Genomic DNA, 15,702 nt, shown 5'->3' with positions numbered 1-15,702 from the left:
ACCAGTTTTTAAACCGACTCAAATCTTGGACAAATGCGCTAGCCCAAATTTGGCGCACCCTCATCACTCCACAACTTCCACCCCACCAGCCTCTTCCATATCACCAACACTCCAGAACTTAATAGAAATGCTTCAGAACCATAGAAATCAAAGATTCTCTGGTAGCAAACTTTCTTCCAATACCTTATTCGAATTGACCTAGCGAAGATTCGTCAAGGACTATGAATAGTGGCAAAGTGCGGAGCAGTGGAAAGCGAAAACCATTCCGCGGTCGTCGCATGCGTGGCTTATTTACTAACGGTGTTTGGTATTGTGCGGCTAGCTTCCTATTTTACCAGCGACGAAACTTATCTGACGCAGGTGATTGCAATCCAAGATTACCGGCGGAGCATTTCAAGGTCAAGAAAGAAGGAAAGAATCAGGGCCGCTGGTTCTACACGTGCCAGAAACCCGAGGAGCAACGATGTGCATTTTTCCTCTGGGACGAGGATGCTAAGATAAGGGAAGAAAGTGCTGTGTTGAATAACTCGAGGACCGAGCCGAGAGCACCCCTGACCGTGGGAGCAAGTGGACGAGACAGAGAGCAACATCATTCCGAGAATGCGAAAGCTCCTGAAGAATCAGGTTCACAACGCGAATCGGTGATTAAACTTCGAGCGGATTCCCCATCTAGCTCCCATCACGAGGAGAGTGGTGACGAGCATACTAAGGACAGTGACAGTTCTCTCGTCAGTGAGGCTGGTTTACGAAGTTTAGAAGAAAACGCGATAAGGTCATTACAACAGCCCCAATTACCTTTGGAACCCAAAACGCCGGCAAAAAGAAGTCATATCGAGATGCATGGGTTACCAACACCGGACACGATCGGTCGACAACATCATTCTTTAGGCTACCCTGTGTCATCACCTTCCAAGCGAAGAGCCACAGATGTTGAACTACTCAATTTGGTGTCCCCTACAACAACACCGACCCCAGTCAGATTCAGAGATGCCGTGGGAGGCTCAGGAGATGACACTCTGTTCGCGGAGATCGAGCAAGTCTTGTCAAGTCATAGAGTAAAGTTGAACGCGGATACATCGAAAGCGGTGAAGGCTATATGCCACAAGCATACATTGCGCATGCAAGGTGTTATCAAAGGGTGAGAACCTGTTTTCGATCTCGTTGGAGTCACTCTAATACATACCAGGCGTGAAATATCCAGACTAGCTTTGAACGCAAAGGATGCAAAAATCCTCGAGTTGCAACGCCGCATTGACACTCTCGAGGCGGAGCACGAGACCGAAAGAGCCATCGTCCGGCATCTGCTATGGGAAAATGAAGTCAATGATGAGTGAAGGTTAAAAAAAATCTAATCTTGTCTTTGGACGAGAACTACGATCAGTTTGAACCCACTAGGCGTCTCGAACACGAAACTGGCTGTTGTACCCATAAATACAGTACTACTAGTACCAATTATTCAGCTTCTTGAGGTCTGGACCCTGCATTTGTGCCGAACACGAAGCAAATATTGGTCACATGCGAATACTTCCAAGGTAGATATAAGAGCATCGCTCTTCGAAGCTCCCAACAACCATCATAAGCCTTTCTTACGAAACGGAATAATTTTCGGCCCAGTCCTGTTTGTCATGTCTGCCGCCATCCGCATCGAGCTTTTCCCGGCAAATCTCGCCATCTTCATCGACTTCTATACCCGAATCTTTGGATTCAAGCTGCTCAAGCAGACAGGTAACTACGCTTACGTGAATCGCGGCGGGATTTACATTGGCGCGATCGAAACACCGAACAGCGACAGTCTCGCAACGAAGGCTAGTTATCGCCAACCGTTTAAGGGCGTAGAGATTGTGTTCGAAGTGCAGGATCTGGTTGCGGAGCGAGATAGAATTGTCGGGCTTGGGTATCAGCTCGAGAAGGACATTGAGAAACAGGAATGGGGATTGGAGGACTTTCGAATTGTGGACCCAGACGGCTATTATATTCGTGTCACTACGCTGCCAAAAAGCGAGGAGGTGGCAGATGCTTGACCTAAAATTCGAACGTGAGGCACGACAGCCAATGCCCATAATGTGTCAAATTCAGTGAAAATCTTTAGCTTGGAATAGCCCATTCTTCCTTCTATCTTGGCCCCATCGCTCAATCCACCCTTTCATCCTCTCTCTACTCTTAGCACTGCCCACGTTGACCGTGGGAACTATCTTCTCAATTCTCAGCGCACAGCAAAACATAGTCAGCTCCCGGAACGAGCTGTGCTCGCTGTATGGTACACCATAGCATGTAGCCCTGTTTGTCGACCCGGGTTGCGGTTTAAGCTCACGCATACTGTAGTTGCTCTTCCAATTGCTGGAATAGAGGACAGTCTGCACAGAGGGCGACTCAGTGAAACGCGAGTTGGGTGGTCTGTAGTTCCATCCCGAGGGTCGAAATGCTACGGCACGGCTGAAAGTGTCCCGGAAATCTTTCAGGTACTCATCGAGAGTGTCCGCGCGAATCTCAAAAAGTGGCGTCATGTGGACCTGAGCTTCGCGTGGATCACTCGTCAATCGTTCCATTAACTCCGGATCCTCAAGAGCAGCGCAAATCCGCTGTTTCCCTGCTGACGCGAAGATTTTCGAATTGAGCGCTTTGGCAATCCCCATGCAGATTCGTTCTTTGCCTATGCTATACGTCCCTACGACGACAAGAAGCCGGCCACGCTGGTTCTTGTCTCCGTCGACGACAAGCTCTGCAGCCTCTTGCTTGACGCTTTCTTTGCCTGATTCTAGAAACTGGACCATCCCCGCGTTAGCGCGTTGTCGTTTCATGGTTTCCCATTCATCCGTGTCATCAACGGAGGCTTTGTTTAGGCTCACACACATGTCGGCACATGCTCGTATAACGCTTTCTTGGGACGGAAATGCAAATTTTGGGTTGAGATATGTGGTGTCGAGGTAGCAGACATCGATTTTTTGCTCTTTGCTTTTCCCAGTTATGTGGCATTGAACATCTGGCCTAAGCAGTGGGTGTTCAATGTGTTCTCGACAAGCCCGGAAGTCACCGCAATGTAGGATGCGTTTCTTCTTTGAATTAGGACCTTTACCCAGTGGCTTCTCGAAGAGAAAAAGGGAGCTGCCAGGACAGTGATTCGCAGGTATCATCGTAACACGTACTCCGGGTGTGTCCGGAATTTCTCGCTCCTCTTCAAACTCCAAGTCAACCACATATTTTGGGTCCACCTTAAGCTGCTGCCGAACCAGATTTCCAGTCACTCTGGAACAGTAGATAGGTCCATGTCGCCAACTCGATGTCAGGCCGATGTAATGATCGCTGTGGAAGTGGGACAAGAAGTAGCCTTTGCATCCTTCAACAGCACCATAACGGAACGCATCAACGCATATGTTCATGTCAGGCATGATCTTGTAAAATGGACAAGTTCTCTCAAATGCCTGCTTCCCTCTCGCCTCCTTTTCGGAAGCCGCAGCGATCTTCCAAGCAGTATCCTCGGCATGACCAGACATTAGCTTAGCGAATGCTGATGTCGGTGCATTGATCGTGGATGTGAGCATGATCGGGTTGTTCTGACCAGGCTTAGGTTGTCTCATCTTGAAGGGTGGCTTTCTCGGTACCAATTCCGGGAACATTGGCTCATTCTTCTCACTGGTAGCCTGCGGACCTGGCAATGGTGTAGGATTCCCGTCAAGACAGCTGTTGACATGTACTGAAGCTTGTTCTTCCGAAACACCTTTCATCTCTATGGAACAAATGGGGCATCTGGCAGTTTCACTTGCGCCTTGTGCCATCTCAGCAGATGTTATTTCTGGACCAAGGATATGGCCTAGCGTGTTGCTATCCAAACCATCAGCGTAGGTATCGTCACTCATCTGAAGCTTGATATGTTCAGCCATATATCGCCTCTCCAGTGCTTCCTCACCATCAGATGGAAATTCCTCGTCATCAAAATCATTAATATCTTCGAATCCTTCGATATCACCCAGCTCGTTGTAGGTGGTCTCTTCTTTTTTAAGCTGTGGCACTGACATAGAGGCGACTTGATCCTGCCTATCAGGTGCAGCGTACAGATCTTCTTCGTTTTCCGACTCATTACCCGGCTCGCCAAACATACTGCGTCTCGAAATCACTGCAGAAACCGGCATGCGATTGTAGGCATTGTCATGACCACGATTGCTGGAATGTCCTCCTCCTGCTCCTTGCGACGATGCAGGCTCATCATCTTCGCTATCTGACTCATCCATGAATGGGCCTCTCCGTTTCAATGCTTGGTTTTTTGGTTGATGCACAACTGGCGTGTCCACCTGCTCTTCACCTGCCACCTCCAACGCTTTCAGATCCGCGGATTCAGGAACAGTACGGACATCTCTTTCAGCAGACCCACCGAGTTCCTGGGCTCCATCTCCGAGATCCGTCGTCCTTCTTCGCTTATCCGGACCCCCAAATTCATTATACCTGTCCTTCACGAAAAGATTGTCGGCCAATTCCTCGGCCTTCTTGAAGAACGACAAAATATTGCCATTAGGCGCTGCCTTGGGTTTTGTAGGCATGATGTTGACCGCATTGAGTTTTGTCTGTTTTGTTTTCGCCGCTGGCGCTTTCGCAGGCATGGGCGCTGGTATATTTGATTTTCTCCTTGGTGGATGAAGTCGAGGAGGAGTAGGTGGTCTGCCTGTTGAGGGAAGAACTCGGAAGTCAGAGGGCAGGTCGGCATTCTCTCGTGGATTACGAAACATGTATGCGGGTCATGAGAGCGCCCAGATTCTTAAACGAGGACTGAGACGTGCATAACTTGAAAGCTTTGGGATATCAATCCTCGACAGAACGCGAACAAGGCACCAGAGCACGTGAGTGGCACTGGCGTAGCTCAATTCGGCAGTCTAATTGTTCCAGGTGGAGTGACGTCGCCCCGCAGTGGGAAGATTCTCGGAAAAGGGCCGACGGCGAGAGAAATGACTCCGAATGCTGGCAATTCCACCCTCAAGTCAATCCTCACTCATGATGTATAGACAATAGTGCCAAATTTAAGCTCAGCGGGCTCCGCTACGAATGCTTAACATGTCCGCCTTACCAGAAACAAAAGTACTCGCCATTGCGAGCCATGTACGTCGTACCATCATTACTGCCAGCGAAAGTACCTTGTGAATTGACAAACTTGTTTAGGTGTCCTATGGGTATGTACATACGACCCACTTGATTTGTTCCGAGATCTCACAGTGTATTTCAGATACGTCGGCAACACAATGGCGACCTTTGTGATGCAGAGTCTGGGTGCTGAGGTGTCCGCCATAAATACTGTCTGCTATTCTAACCACACAGCGTACAAACAAGTCAAAGGCCGCAAGGTCCCGGCAGAAGAAATTCTTGACTTGTATGAAGGACTCAAGCAGTCTTTTCTGACGGACTTCAATGTTCTCCTCTCGGGATACGTTCCGTCCGCGGAAGCTGTCGAAGCCGTGGGGAAAATTGCAAGAGATCTGAAGCATGAATCCAATCGTAAGCCAGGGAGCTTTTTCTGGGTTCTGGACCCGGTTATGGGCGACAACGGGAAATTGTACATTCCTGAATCAGAGGTTCCGGCATATAAGAGTTTGCTTCGTTATGCGGATCTGATCCTACCAAATCAATTCGAAGCTGAGCTCCTCTCCGAAGTCAAAATCACGAATCTGTCTACTCTCGCCACGGCTATAAAAGCACTTCATACCAGATACAATACCCCACACATCATCATAACATCCCTTCGCCTGTCAAAAGTAAGCGGTAGGACCTTGCCCGGTACGACGGCCGGCAATACAACTCATGCAGAAGAAGAAGATGATGATGACGTCCTAAGCGTCATAGGTAGCTCATCGACGAGCAAAGGAGAGCCACGGTTGTGGCGCATAGACATCCCAGCGTACCCTGTCTTTTTTTCTGGCACGGGAGACATGTTTGCCGCACTGATGGTAGTCCGTCTGCGAGAAGCAGCAGCAGCAGCCGGGCTTCTCAACACGTCGTCGTGGAGAAGTCCTGACGACGTGCCTGCGACGGAAACCCCTCTCGCAAAAGCCGCTACAAAAGTCCTGGCGAGCATGCAGTCTATTTTGGGAAAAACATATCAATACTATAAAACAGAAGTGTCCGAGATTAATACGAGATGCGAGCGAGCAGGTAAATGTGAGTGTGAGGACGCGACGAAGGCGGAAGAGATGAGAATGCACCTGAAAAAGACAAAAGCGGCCGAGGTACGAGTAGTTCGGAATGCGAAAGATCTTATTGAGCCAAGTGACCTTGACAAATACGCTGCCAAGGCAGTGGAAGTAGAGTTCTAAGAAAGCACCTACACAGGAGTTAGACGAACAGGTAGCATGTATAGCAGGGCCGTCATCGATAGAGCATTTTGTACACCGCTATCCATGGGACACGGTGATCATGGAGACGTAGACACATGATTCACGGCTTAGGGTAGACTGAATAGATTTGCAGATCCATAGAGCTAGGCCAAAAGCATAAACTATAGGGGCCTCTTCAACCCTTCCAGAGCCTTCCTTCTTGCTTTTAAGCCTTCCAATACCCTCTTCGCCTGTGCCACACTGGCCTCTCCCTCGATCATCTGCTCGAGTACCAGAGACTTAGTCTTCTCACTGGCCTCTCCAGCTGCCTTGGCCCATGAAGAGGTCTGTGTTGAGTCTGGAGGAACCAGCAAACTCTCACCCGCAAGACGCTGAATGATGTTGTTGGTTTCATCGGAAGCGAGAATGAGCTGTCGTCTAAGGTGTGATATTTGTTGCTGGAGAAGCGCCTCGTCACGAGTTGTTGATGTCATGATTGTCAGGTAAGGAAGCAGCTGTGAGGCTTGTATAGGGGATAATCTCGACTCAGAGCCAGGCTGCATCACCCGTTGAGCGGCCGGGGCTTTGTTAGCTCCAGCACCGGTTTGCTCTGCGACTTCCAGCTTTGGAGCACGATTTAACGCAGCCTCAACTTCGGCAATATACCTTTGTCGCGAGACAACGTATTGGCTGTACAGTTCTTCAACCCGTTTCGTAACTTCGTCGTTTGACAAGTTGCTTCCCGATGCTTTCACATCGTCATCTTCTTCCCCGATGAAGGAGAGTTCGACTTGCGAGGCCTCAACTTCATCTTCTGGGATCTTCGCGAGCTCTCCTTCTACCCAACTGATTAATTCATCCCTCGCCTCACGTAAAACTGAAACCTTCTCTCCAATATCGGTTGCTCCATTTGTTTGGCGGTTTTTGGCAGCTTCTTCGGCGGTTTTAGCCTCGGAAAGCTTGCTCTTCGCTATCAGCAATTCTTTCTTCAACTGGAATGTGAGCTCTTGGACTTTTGCATCAGCATCGCCTCCGCCCTCAAGGGTCGTCATCGGAGGCTGAGGTGGATCTCCTAACATATCTCGTATAGATGATTTCATATCAAGAGACACGATGTTTGGTTTCGCGTCGAGTAAGTTGGCGAGCGCGGTTTGTACTATTTCCATTTTTCTTTGCTGTCGCCGCTGGCGGAGCAGATCTGCATACTCTCGGGCGATTTCAGTGGAAATGGCTTTGGGCACGCTTTGCTCTTGCTCTGCATCCTTTTGGAGAACATGGTTTAACTCGTCTTTGATGGTGTCGTATCTCTCGCGTGCTTGGCGGTATGCTTCAAGTGCCTTGAAATATTGCTTGTACAGGCCTTCTATCGGTATCGCTAGACCCGTTGAGTCACGGAGCTTTATTGATGAAAGTGGCAGACTCAGTGCGACATGCGTCGGTTCGCTGTCGTTCTCCACATTTTTCTTCACAAGCTGAGTCAGTATTTGGCGGATACGCGTCGTTTTCTCGCGCGTGTGAATGTAAGGCGCCAGAGCATCCTCAACTGATGAGATTGGACATTCGGGCTTCGTCATGGCGCGTTCATTGAGGCACTTAGACGGGCCTTAGTAACAGACTTAGGATGCGGTCAGACTTTGTTAAGTCTGAAACGAAACGTCCCCTTACTCGCATCAGCCTTCAGTGACTACAATAACGTACAATTTCAGGCGAACTCAAAACAAGCTCACTTACAAAAAGATGTTTCTAACTCTTCAATATTATGTTGATTTGTTTAAACTGCAATCTGTATAATCCGCTCACGACTAAGGTAGGCACGTGATCTGCAAGCGGTCGTTCCGTCATCTTCCAATGCATGGCCGCCACTTCCTTGAATACTTTGTTAAATTACAGAAAGTCGACCACGAGAAAAAATGATTGACTTGGAATAAGCTGCTATCCTACGTTAACTCCAGAGCCTCATCATGCTGGATAAGCTATTTTCATGGAGTCGGACGCCATCATCCACGTCTACCTCTGGAGCTTCGGCTGCATCTGCTGATTCTACAGCGTCCCTCGGAAGAGAGCCTGTCCATTTACCTGATGAAATCATCTTGCAAATTCTTTCGTACTTCCCCGAGGGTGAAGCATCTCAAGGAACACTGTGGGCCTGCTGTCTACTCTCTCGACAATGGTAAACGCCCGGCTGAATTCATGTTCCATCATTTCGTCACTATTTTCAACAAGGCATCAATATGAATAGAGCTAATGAGTAGTGTAGGCATAACCTGGCTATAGCCAAACTGTATGCTGCTCCACATTTGTATGGACCAAACTTCGACCTGTTCGTTAAGACAGTGTGTCCCTCATTAAATGCTCATATTCGCAAGTCGGATCTGGCAGGGCTTGTGCGGACATTAGATATGTCAAAATTAGCTTATCAAGGATCTCGAGCAACCACTGCACGCTTACTTGGTCGAACAAAGAATGGGTTAGAGGTGTATGTAGCACCACAAGCCAACTGGGGTATCAACTGTCTGGCTGCGCTCTCAAAATGCACTCGACTTCGTAGCCTTGACCTCAGTCTCGTGTCCGAAGCCCTGAGCTATCGGGAGTTATCAAACACGATACAGAAGATGAAGGACCTGCGAATACTAAAGTTTCCTCGATCTGCAGCGAAGCGCGATGCGGATGTGTACACCAGATCTCACATGCACTGGCCGCCGAACCTCGAGGAACTCACGCTGTCAGGAGATCTGTTTGATTTCTTTCATAGCGATGTCCAGCCACTTGATGGAGGCACTCCAAATTTGCCACTCAAAATCACAAGGCTTGCATTTCAGCACAGCAGCCTGGATGGAAGAATGTTCAACGCTACGCTTGCTGAGCTTGGAAGCAAATTAACTTTTCTGAAGCTGTACAATTTAACATGCTCTGATTTCGATTGGCCCTATCCCGAAGGTGAGTACATTCTCCCTTTTGCACACTACATTTCATTCGTCTTGTCGTGGCGCTATCTAGTTTGCAAACGTAGATTTAACAATTTCTAGGAGCCTCAACGATCCTCCATTTATGTCGAAACTTGAACACTTTAGAGATTGCTGTAGATCTTTTGACATCAAATCTCATCTTTTCGCTCGAAATTGAAGACGATGATGACGTTCTGCCAATTGCGCTTGAGCATCAATTGAAGCATCTGTATATTGCTAGTCCGACCCGAACTGGAAGCTTCATCGAGGAAGAGTTAATGAATACACATGACTTAGCCCGGGCAGTTGATAAGAATGCACTGCCTGCTCTACGTACTGTCACAATCGAGGTTTTCTTTAAGGCCCCTTCAGAGTGGTCAACAGCAGATCTGCTGCTTCATCGACGACTGAAGAGAAGGGCCCGGGAAAACGACGAAAATCCAGACGCCGCAGGAGTGCGATTCGCGGTATTGCAAGCATCTTAGCTTTATATTCGGAGTTATTGGTTATCAATATGGATGGTTTATTTTTATTCTTTAGGCTTCTGAGCCAGAAATAATCATGCAACGTGCATTCTGGAAGCGATTAAAGCTTCTGATTTTATGTTGGCCAGTAGCCGTTCCTAAAGGACAACGGGTCGAGTTCATACATATTCCCACAGGCACTGAACAAGGCCATATGTAGAATGGACCAATGAGAGTAGTCTCCAAAAGAAAAAGATACAGTCCACCAAATACTTAATTTTTTTCAAGGCGAGAACACTATTTGAATGTGATGCGAAATGACTGTGTTCCTTCGGCCAATCGAGGGATTTCCAATGCTATTTGGCCTTGACAATGCGATACAATTGATGGGCTGTTAGAGCTGAGATTTTGAGCACAAACGATGAAGTGTAATTCAGAGGATTTGTGTCTGTGTTTTTGATGTAGAGGCTATCAACAACATGAGGTAAGGACGTGGTTCGTGGTAGGTTCTGTTGAAGAATAGAGCATAGCAAGATCCGCCTAAACAGAACTGGGCTTCTGATCGTGCACGAGGTAGTCAATTAATCAAATATCAACCAAGGTGCAATTGATCCTTCATTATGAGCATATAGGGTGATTCATCGCACCGCGAATTTCAGAACTTTCAATTTCCTCTTTCGTCGTTTGTAACTCCGCTTTGCTGTTCGGAGACGACCTTGTAGAAAACCCCCGATGTCGGCGATTGCGGACGTGAACTTTTCTGTGACTCTTAGAAGCGTGAGGTTCGAGTATTTTCATTCAGGACAATTGAAAGGATGGTGCAGAAAAAGAGTCCCTTTGATTTGCAAAAATGCGCGCGACCAAACATACTGGCTCTGCAGCCGTACCGCTGCGCAAGAGAGTGAGTCAAAGCCCTATAAGCCGCTGAGAACTGCTCGTTGACTCGCTGCAGTGACTACAAAGATGACGGCACCAACATCCTACTTGACGCAAACGAGAACGCATATGGCCCTGGTTTGAGCATAGATCCCAACGGCACCATCGACGAGCACAAGTCGTCGGTCGACCTGGATCTGCTGGGCCTTCATCGATATCCGGATCCGTAAGTTCATGCCTAAATCAGTGGCTATAACGAATGGACTTGAGCTTATGCAGCTCAAGACACCAACCAGACTTGAAGAGATTATTATGTAGCCTACGCAATACGCATACACACACATCAAAGGACCTCACGCCGGACAATCTCTTCGTTGGCGTAGGATCAGATGAAGCCATCGACAACCTTCTCCGATGTTTCTGCACTCCAGGCAAGGACAAGATTCTCACATGTCCACCCACATACGGCATGTATAAGGTCTCTGCTTGCGTAAATGACGTCGCCGTTGTTGCAGTTCCTTTACGCGTGGAGGACAACTTTCGCATGGACGTTCCTGCCGTGTTGGAGGCGCTGAGTTCGAACGCAGATATCAAACTGGTGTACTTGTGCTCGCCTGGGAATCCCACGGGCACTCTGATCCCGAAAGAGGACATCAGGCCTATTCTGGAGCATCCGACATGGAACGGAATTGTCGTTCTGGACGAGGCATACATTGATTTTGCGCCAGACGGCGCCTCGCTCGCGGAGTGGGTTCTGGAATGGCCAAATCTGGTCGTCATGCAGACACTGTCGAAGGCGTTTGGCCTTGCTGGCATAAGGTTAGGGGCGGCATTCGCAGACCCAGCCGTTGCGCAACTCCTCAACAACCTAAAAGCTCCATATAACATCAGTAATCCAACGAGCCAAATAGCACAGGCAGCGCTAAAACCTGATAACTTGTCAGTTATGCGTGAGAACAGAAAGAAGATCCTCGCACAGCGAGATCGAATGATTGAGGAGCTCCCCAAAATACCTGGAATTGGCAACTTCAAAGGTGGATATACGAGCAATTTCCTTCTCGTGGAGATGCTCGATGCGCCGAAGGAAGAAGGAGGGAAGCCGAGCAACGACGTTGCGTTAAAGGTATACGAAACGTTGGCAGAGAGTAAAGGGGTCGTTGTGCGATTCAGGGGAAATGAAATCGGCTGTCTCGGCTGCTTGAGAATAACGGTAGGCACGAAAGAAGAGGTCGATAGATTTCTCAAAGAGATAGAGGCTGTTCTAAGCGATATATACACTGGTAGAACTTCAACAAAAGCCACCACCAAAGGGGCGCAGCGAAAGGATCTGGCAGCGAACGGCACTGTAGCATGAAAAGAGAGCAAATTAAATGTCGGCTGCATCTTGCGCAGTAAAAGATATGCTAGTTTCAGTCCAAGTCTTGGTCATACCCCATATTCAATTGTGACGGCGTCACCAGATCTGTTGACAGCCTTACGGTCAGCCTCAGTACTCAGCAAAAGCGCGTGCACATGCACAGACCCACTTTAAAGTTCGCAATGCAAAGAACTCGTGTTGCTCGAATCATTTCCATGCTCGACTGCCTCACAAATGCGACCATGGCGCATGCTCACTCAATTTCGCGTAAATGAGTGAATTCGAACATCTTCATTACCCAAAGTATTGCCAAGAGGCTGTAGAATGTTGAAACGGCCAGGAGAAAATCTCGCCCGCACCGAGGACGGCGCAACCTACAACAAACTACGGCGTCCGGATAACTGGCCCATAGAACCACCCATCGCTTCCGTCTCGGATGACACACGGACACAACATAGTTGCGCAAAAGATGAAATAGCAGGCGACGATGCGGAGCAGAGCTTGTCCGAAAAAACAACACCAAGAGGCAAGCAGCGAAACAGACCAATCTTCAGCTTCAAGAAGAACAAGTCGACTACTTCCGACGGGTGCCTGCCCATGGAAGATGAAGACTTCTCAGGGTCCGAAAATGACGATGTATCGTTTGCTGCTGTACAGTACCTCAAAAGTGTGAGGTAGGTGCTACAGTTCTCATTCCGTTCTCCAATTGCTGAAGCAGGTAAACGTTCAGGCTACCAGTGAGCACCAATGGCATGCAGAACTGCATCAGAAAATATCTAAATGAGTAGAAATGATGCAGTTAAGATTCAAGAGCCTGAATCTCGGTACAAGCCTGCTCTTGACGCTACCTGATGACTGGATGGTAACTCTGTGACGTAGGCTGATTGCAGCGCAGAGCCGAAGCGAATGATTTACCTCTTGTATCCGCTATACCACTCGTTCGAGAACCGTCCACAGAAGACTTTAAGGGTTACTACGAAGATGGGGCGTACGTAGTAGCACCCGAACTTGGCCCTGCCTACCCGGAAGATTACGAGGAGGAATCATATGACGATTACGGCCTCAACGAGGGTGTGGAGGAACAAAAGAGGCTTGCCAGTCGGATTATTCGCATTACGCCTTGCGAGGCGTACACGAATTCCCTGCTCTCTCGTTTCCATCAGCTTCGCAGCGCGGTCCAGGCGCTCCAGGTTGACTCAGTGGTAAACGCAGGCTCATCAGCTGCTTCAATCAAAATCCCACGGGCCATTGATCTTCGAAGAGCAGACCGCAAATACTGGGAGTCTCTGATCATCAATAATTCCCCCAAATTGTCAGCACTTGCTGTGACTCCGATCGAGTCCCTCCTCTCTCTTATCTTCGTCATTAAGGAGCAGTGCATGCCCCGCAAGCGAAACATAAGCAAAAACGTCAGCCTCTGGCTCCTCGCTCTGCTGGCTGCTTTTGATGAGCGCACAATTGACAGTGATACCATGTATGACTTGCGCAGCTTAGCGAAGAAGGCGATCTGGCTACGGATCGATCACGAGCCGCGCTTTGCAGAAGCCTCCAAGGCCATGGGGCGTGAAGCAGGCTATATTTTCGACCGTGTACCCTACGAAGATGAAACCTCAGGCCATGTATCAGAATCGCGGCCTGAAGGCCGAGATCATGCGCAGGCAGACGAAATTCTCTCTGATCTGCTGGTCGATGAGACCGTGCCGGACGATGCGACAAAGGCAACGCTTGACATGATTGTCACAGTGCTTGGAGAGATCTTTGGACAACGTGACTTGCTAGAATCGCGGACTGTTGTAGATTGGCCCCAATCTGGGCAAGGTACTGAGGATTACGCATGCGACGAAGAAAATTGAACGACTGAAAAACAGAATACTGCCTTATTTTCTGCCGCCTGAACTTCCTTCTTATCTTCTGAATTGGAGGGGAAAAGGGGAAAAAAGCAGTAAAAGAAAAAGGGCACCCCATTCGAGGCGAGAGCATCACGTTAGAGTCTTCAGGACTTCGCGCGATATACATGACGAGAGTGGGTTGGGCCAGACTAGCTGTGGATAACAGAATTGGTCAAGATCTTCTATTCGTTTGCTCTATGCTGTTTAGATCATGGCGTCACGAGCGCCGTGAATATGGCCCGTTCCCGACGCTGCCTCAGCCCTTGGCAGGTCCATGTCGACTAGCCAAGCGGAACCGTTCGTGTCGTAGCCTAGGTCCATGATACAGCTGTTGACGAGAAGCGTCTCACTGCCGGCGCGCAGCGGGCGCTTCGAGTCGGAGCTGACGTCGAGGTAGTTGGCTCTGCGTTCGATGGCGTCCTTGTCGGACGGCGTTTGGCGGTTGGGACCCGGCACCAGCGAGCCCAGCACCTCCGTCGTCTCGCCGAACCTACCAACGGGGGCGGTGGCGCTGCCGCCCACACGCGCACCTGTGTCCGCGGGGCTCCAGGTGACGAGCTCGGCACCCCAGGCCTCGTGGATGTGGCCGAAACAGTGCATCCGCGGGCGGACCCTGTTCAAGGCGTTGAGCAGGTGCGGGCAGCCTGCGCGAGCGCCTCTCGACGTTGCGTCGAGGTGGCCGTAGGGCGGGCCGTGGGTGATGACGACGTCCAGATCCGCGCCGTCTGGGATGGGGTGCGGGTCACGGTGCGGCGGCGCGGGCGCCACCTCGGGCGTCAGCTCCGACGTCACGATGCGCTCTGGCGGGTTCCACCGGTCCTCGGTCAGCGGGTAGTTGAAGGCCCAGTTGTGGAAGAAGGGCTGCCAGGGCGATGCGTAGACGGCGAGGCGGGCGCCGGAGGCGAGCGTGAACACATGCGCGCCCTCGTCGAGATACGTGACGCCGGCGCGGCGCGCCTCGTCGCCGGTCCACAGCTCGCGCGCCCGCCGCGCGTCCGCCGCGTCGTAGTGCCGCCCCGCGATGCGCCGCGCTGTCGCGTCGTGCACGTAGTACGCGCCGTGCAGCGACAGGTCGTGGTTGCCCGCGACGACGAGCTTGAGCTCCGCGTCCACGCCGGCCAGCAGCCGCAGCGCGCCGCGGTACTGCTCCATCGTGCCCACCATCGTCAGATCGCCCGAGTGGATGAGCACGTCCGCCCGCGGCAGCGGCGGCCGAAACGACCCGTCCGCGCCCGCCCACGGCGCCGTCCGCCCAAGTCGGTGCTGGAAGCCCTCGTGCGTGTCCGACATGATCAGGAACCGCGTCTTGATGCCGTCCGCGCCCTCGGCGCGCTGCCGCTGCCCGCTCGCCATGCTCGCCGTTCCAAGCCCCTCGTCGAAACCTGCGGGTCCCTTCGAAATGCCCAGAGGGGCGAGTTGCGTTTTGTAGGATGCTGTCGCTCCGACTGCTGCCTCTTGCCACCGCTGCCGCCGTCCTCGTCGTCGCTCGGAATATGAAATTTGTGTGGGGTTGACCAAGGGCTCGCAAAGCTTTTTTCGCAACCCAGAGGCCACCTTCTTTCTTTTCGTTCTTTTTTTCCACCCTTGCAAAAGAGGAAAAAGAAATTGTTTCTTTTTTTTTTTTTCCCTTTCGTCCCCCTCTCTTTTGTTTAGTCCCTGATCTGATGTGCGCAGTACCCCGAGGCGGTACGGCTTTTTCCAGATCAACGGTGCGCTTTACAAAGGCCGTCGCGCGAGGTTCTCCCCGCGATCAAATCTGCTGAGGGCGGGAAATGCGAGCGTGGCTGGTCCAAGTCTGTTGGGTTGACAAATCACAACGGCCGTTAAAGTGACCGGCCAACCAGCCAAAGCGGTTCTTGCAGATTTCTACGGAAGAGG

The 15,702-nt window shown here is 50.4% G+C and overlaps 9 protein-coding genes across 9 annotated transcripts; 6 read left to right on the top strand and 3 right to left on the bottom strand.

Annotated features, from left to right (window-relative positions):
• Positions 1-221: 221 nt before the first annotated feature.
• PV09_01884 (uncharacterized protein) lies at positions 222-1,334 on the top strand (the record flags this gene model as incomplete). Its single annotated transcript, XM_016354842.1, has 3 exons — positions 222-312; positions 361-1,138; positions 1,187-1,334. The coding sequence occupies 3 exons, from the start codon at positions 222-224 to the stop codon at positions 1,332-1,334; spliced, it is 1,017 nt and encodes a 338-aa protein (XP_016217854.1).
• A 291-nt stretch (positions 1,335-1,625) lies between these two features.
• PV09_01883 (uncharacterized protein) lies at positions 1,626-2,021 on the top strand (the record flags this gene model as incomplete). Its single annotated transcript, XM_016354841.1, has 1 exon — positions 1,626-2,021. One exon carries the CDS (start codon positions 1,626-1,628, stop codon positions 2,019-2,021), a length of 396 nt encoding a protein of 131 aa, XP_016217853.1.
• PV09_01882 (uncharacterized protein) lies at positions 1,959-4,763 on the bottom strand. The gene has a single exon (XM_016354840.1). It carries the CDS (start codon positions 4,716-4,718, stop codon positions 2,073-2,075), a length of 2,646 nt encoding a protein of 881 aa, XP_016217852.1. The 5' UTR covers positions 4,719-4,763; the 3' UTR covers positions 1,959-2,072.
• Positions 4,764-4,948: 185 nt separating this feature from the next.
• Positions 4,949-6,510, top strand: PV09_01881 (pyridoxal kinase). Its single transcript, XM_016354839.1, has 3 exons — positions 4,949-5,085; positions 5,146-5,156; positions 5,210-6,510. The coding sequence occupies exons 1-3, from the start codon at positions 5,032-5,034 to the stop codon at positions 6,291-6,293; spliced, it is 1,149 nt and encodes a 382-aa protein (XP_016217851.1). The 5' UTR covers positions 4,949-5,031; the 3' UTR covers positions 6,294-6,510.
• PV09_01880 (uncharacterized protein) lies at positions 6,433-8,041 on the bottom strand. The gene is made up of 2 exons (XM_016354838.1): positions 8,025-8,041; positions 6,433-7,953 (listed from the first exon to the last, which is right to left on the bottom strand). Exon 2 carries the CDS (start codon positions 7,865-7,867, stop codon positions 6,476-6,478), a length of 1,392 nt encoding a protein of 463 aa, XP_016217850.1. The 5' UTR covers positions 7,868-7,953; positions 8,025-8,041; the 3' UTR covers positions 6,433-6,475.
• A 140-nt stretch (positions 8,042-8,181) lies between these two features.
• Positions 8,182-9,965, top strand: PV09_01879 (uncharacterized protein). The gene is made up of 3 exons (XM_016354837.1): positions 8,182-8,463; positions 8,551-9,230; positions 9,320-9,965. The coding sequence occupies exons 1-3, from the start codon at positions 8,255-8,257 to the stop codon at positions 9,721-9,723; spliced, it is 1,293 nt and encodes a 430-aa protein (XP_016217849.1). The 5' UTR covers positions 8,182-8,254; the 3' UTR covers positions 9,724-9,965.
• A 528-nt stretch (positions 9,966-10,493) lies between these two features.
• On the top strand, positions 10,494-11,993 carry PV09_01878 (histidinol-phosphate transaminase). Its single transcript, XM_016354836.1, has 3 exons — positions 10,494-10,603; positions 10,655-10,804; positions 10,864-11,993. The coding sequence occupies exons 1-3, from the start codon at positions 10,518-10,520 to the stop codon at positions 11,930-11,932; spliced, it is 1,305 nt and encodes a 434-aa protein (XP_016217848.1). The 5' UTR covers positions 10,494-10,517; the 3' UTR covers positions 11,933-11,993.
• A 169-nt stretch (positions 11,994-12,162) lies between these two features.
• Positions 12,163-14,095, top strand: PV09_01877 (uncharacterized protein). Its single transcript, XM_016354835.1, has 2 exons — positions 12,163-12,609; positions 12,831-14,095. Exons 1-2 carry the CDS (start codon positions 12,260-12,262, stop codon positions 13,786-13,788), a joined length of 1,308 nt encoding a protein of 435 aa, XP_016217847.1. The 5' UTR covers positions 12,163-12,259; the 3' UTR covers positions 13,789-14,095.
• Positions 13,996-15,658, bottom strand: PV09_01876 (uncharacterized protein). Its single transcript, XM_016354834.1, has one exon. The coding sequence runs from the start codon at positions 15,175-15,177 to the stop codon at positions 14,029-14,031; it is 1,149 nt and encodes a 382-aa protein (XP_016217846.1). The 5' UTR covers positions 15,178-15,658; the 3' UTR covers positions 13,996-14,028.
• Between the last annotated feature and the right edge of the window lie 44 nt (positions 15,659-15,702).

Source organism: Verruconis gallopava, assembly GCF_000836295.1.
Source record: "Verruconis gallopava strain CBS 43764 unplaced genomic scaffold supercont1.4, whole genome shotgun sequence".
NCBI classification, from domain to species: domain Eukaryota; kingdom Fungi; phylum Ascomycota; class Dothideomycetes; order Venturiales; family Sympoventuriaceae; genus Verruconis; species Verruconis gallopava.
This window is presented reverse-complemented; position numbering and strand designations above follow the sequence as displayed.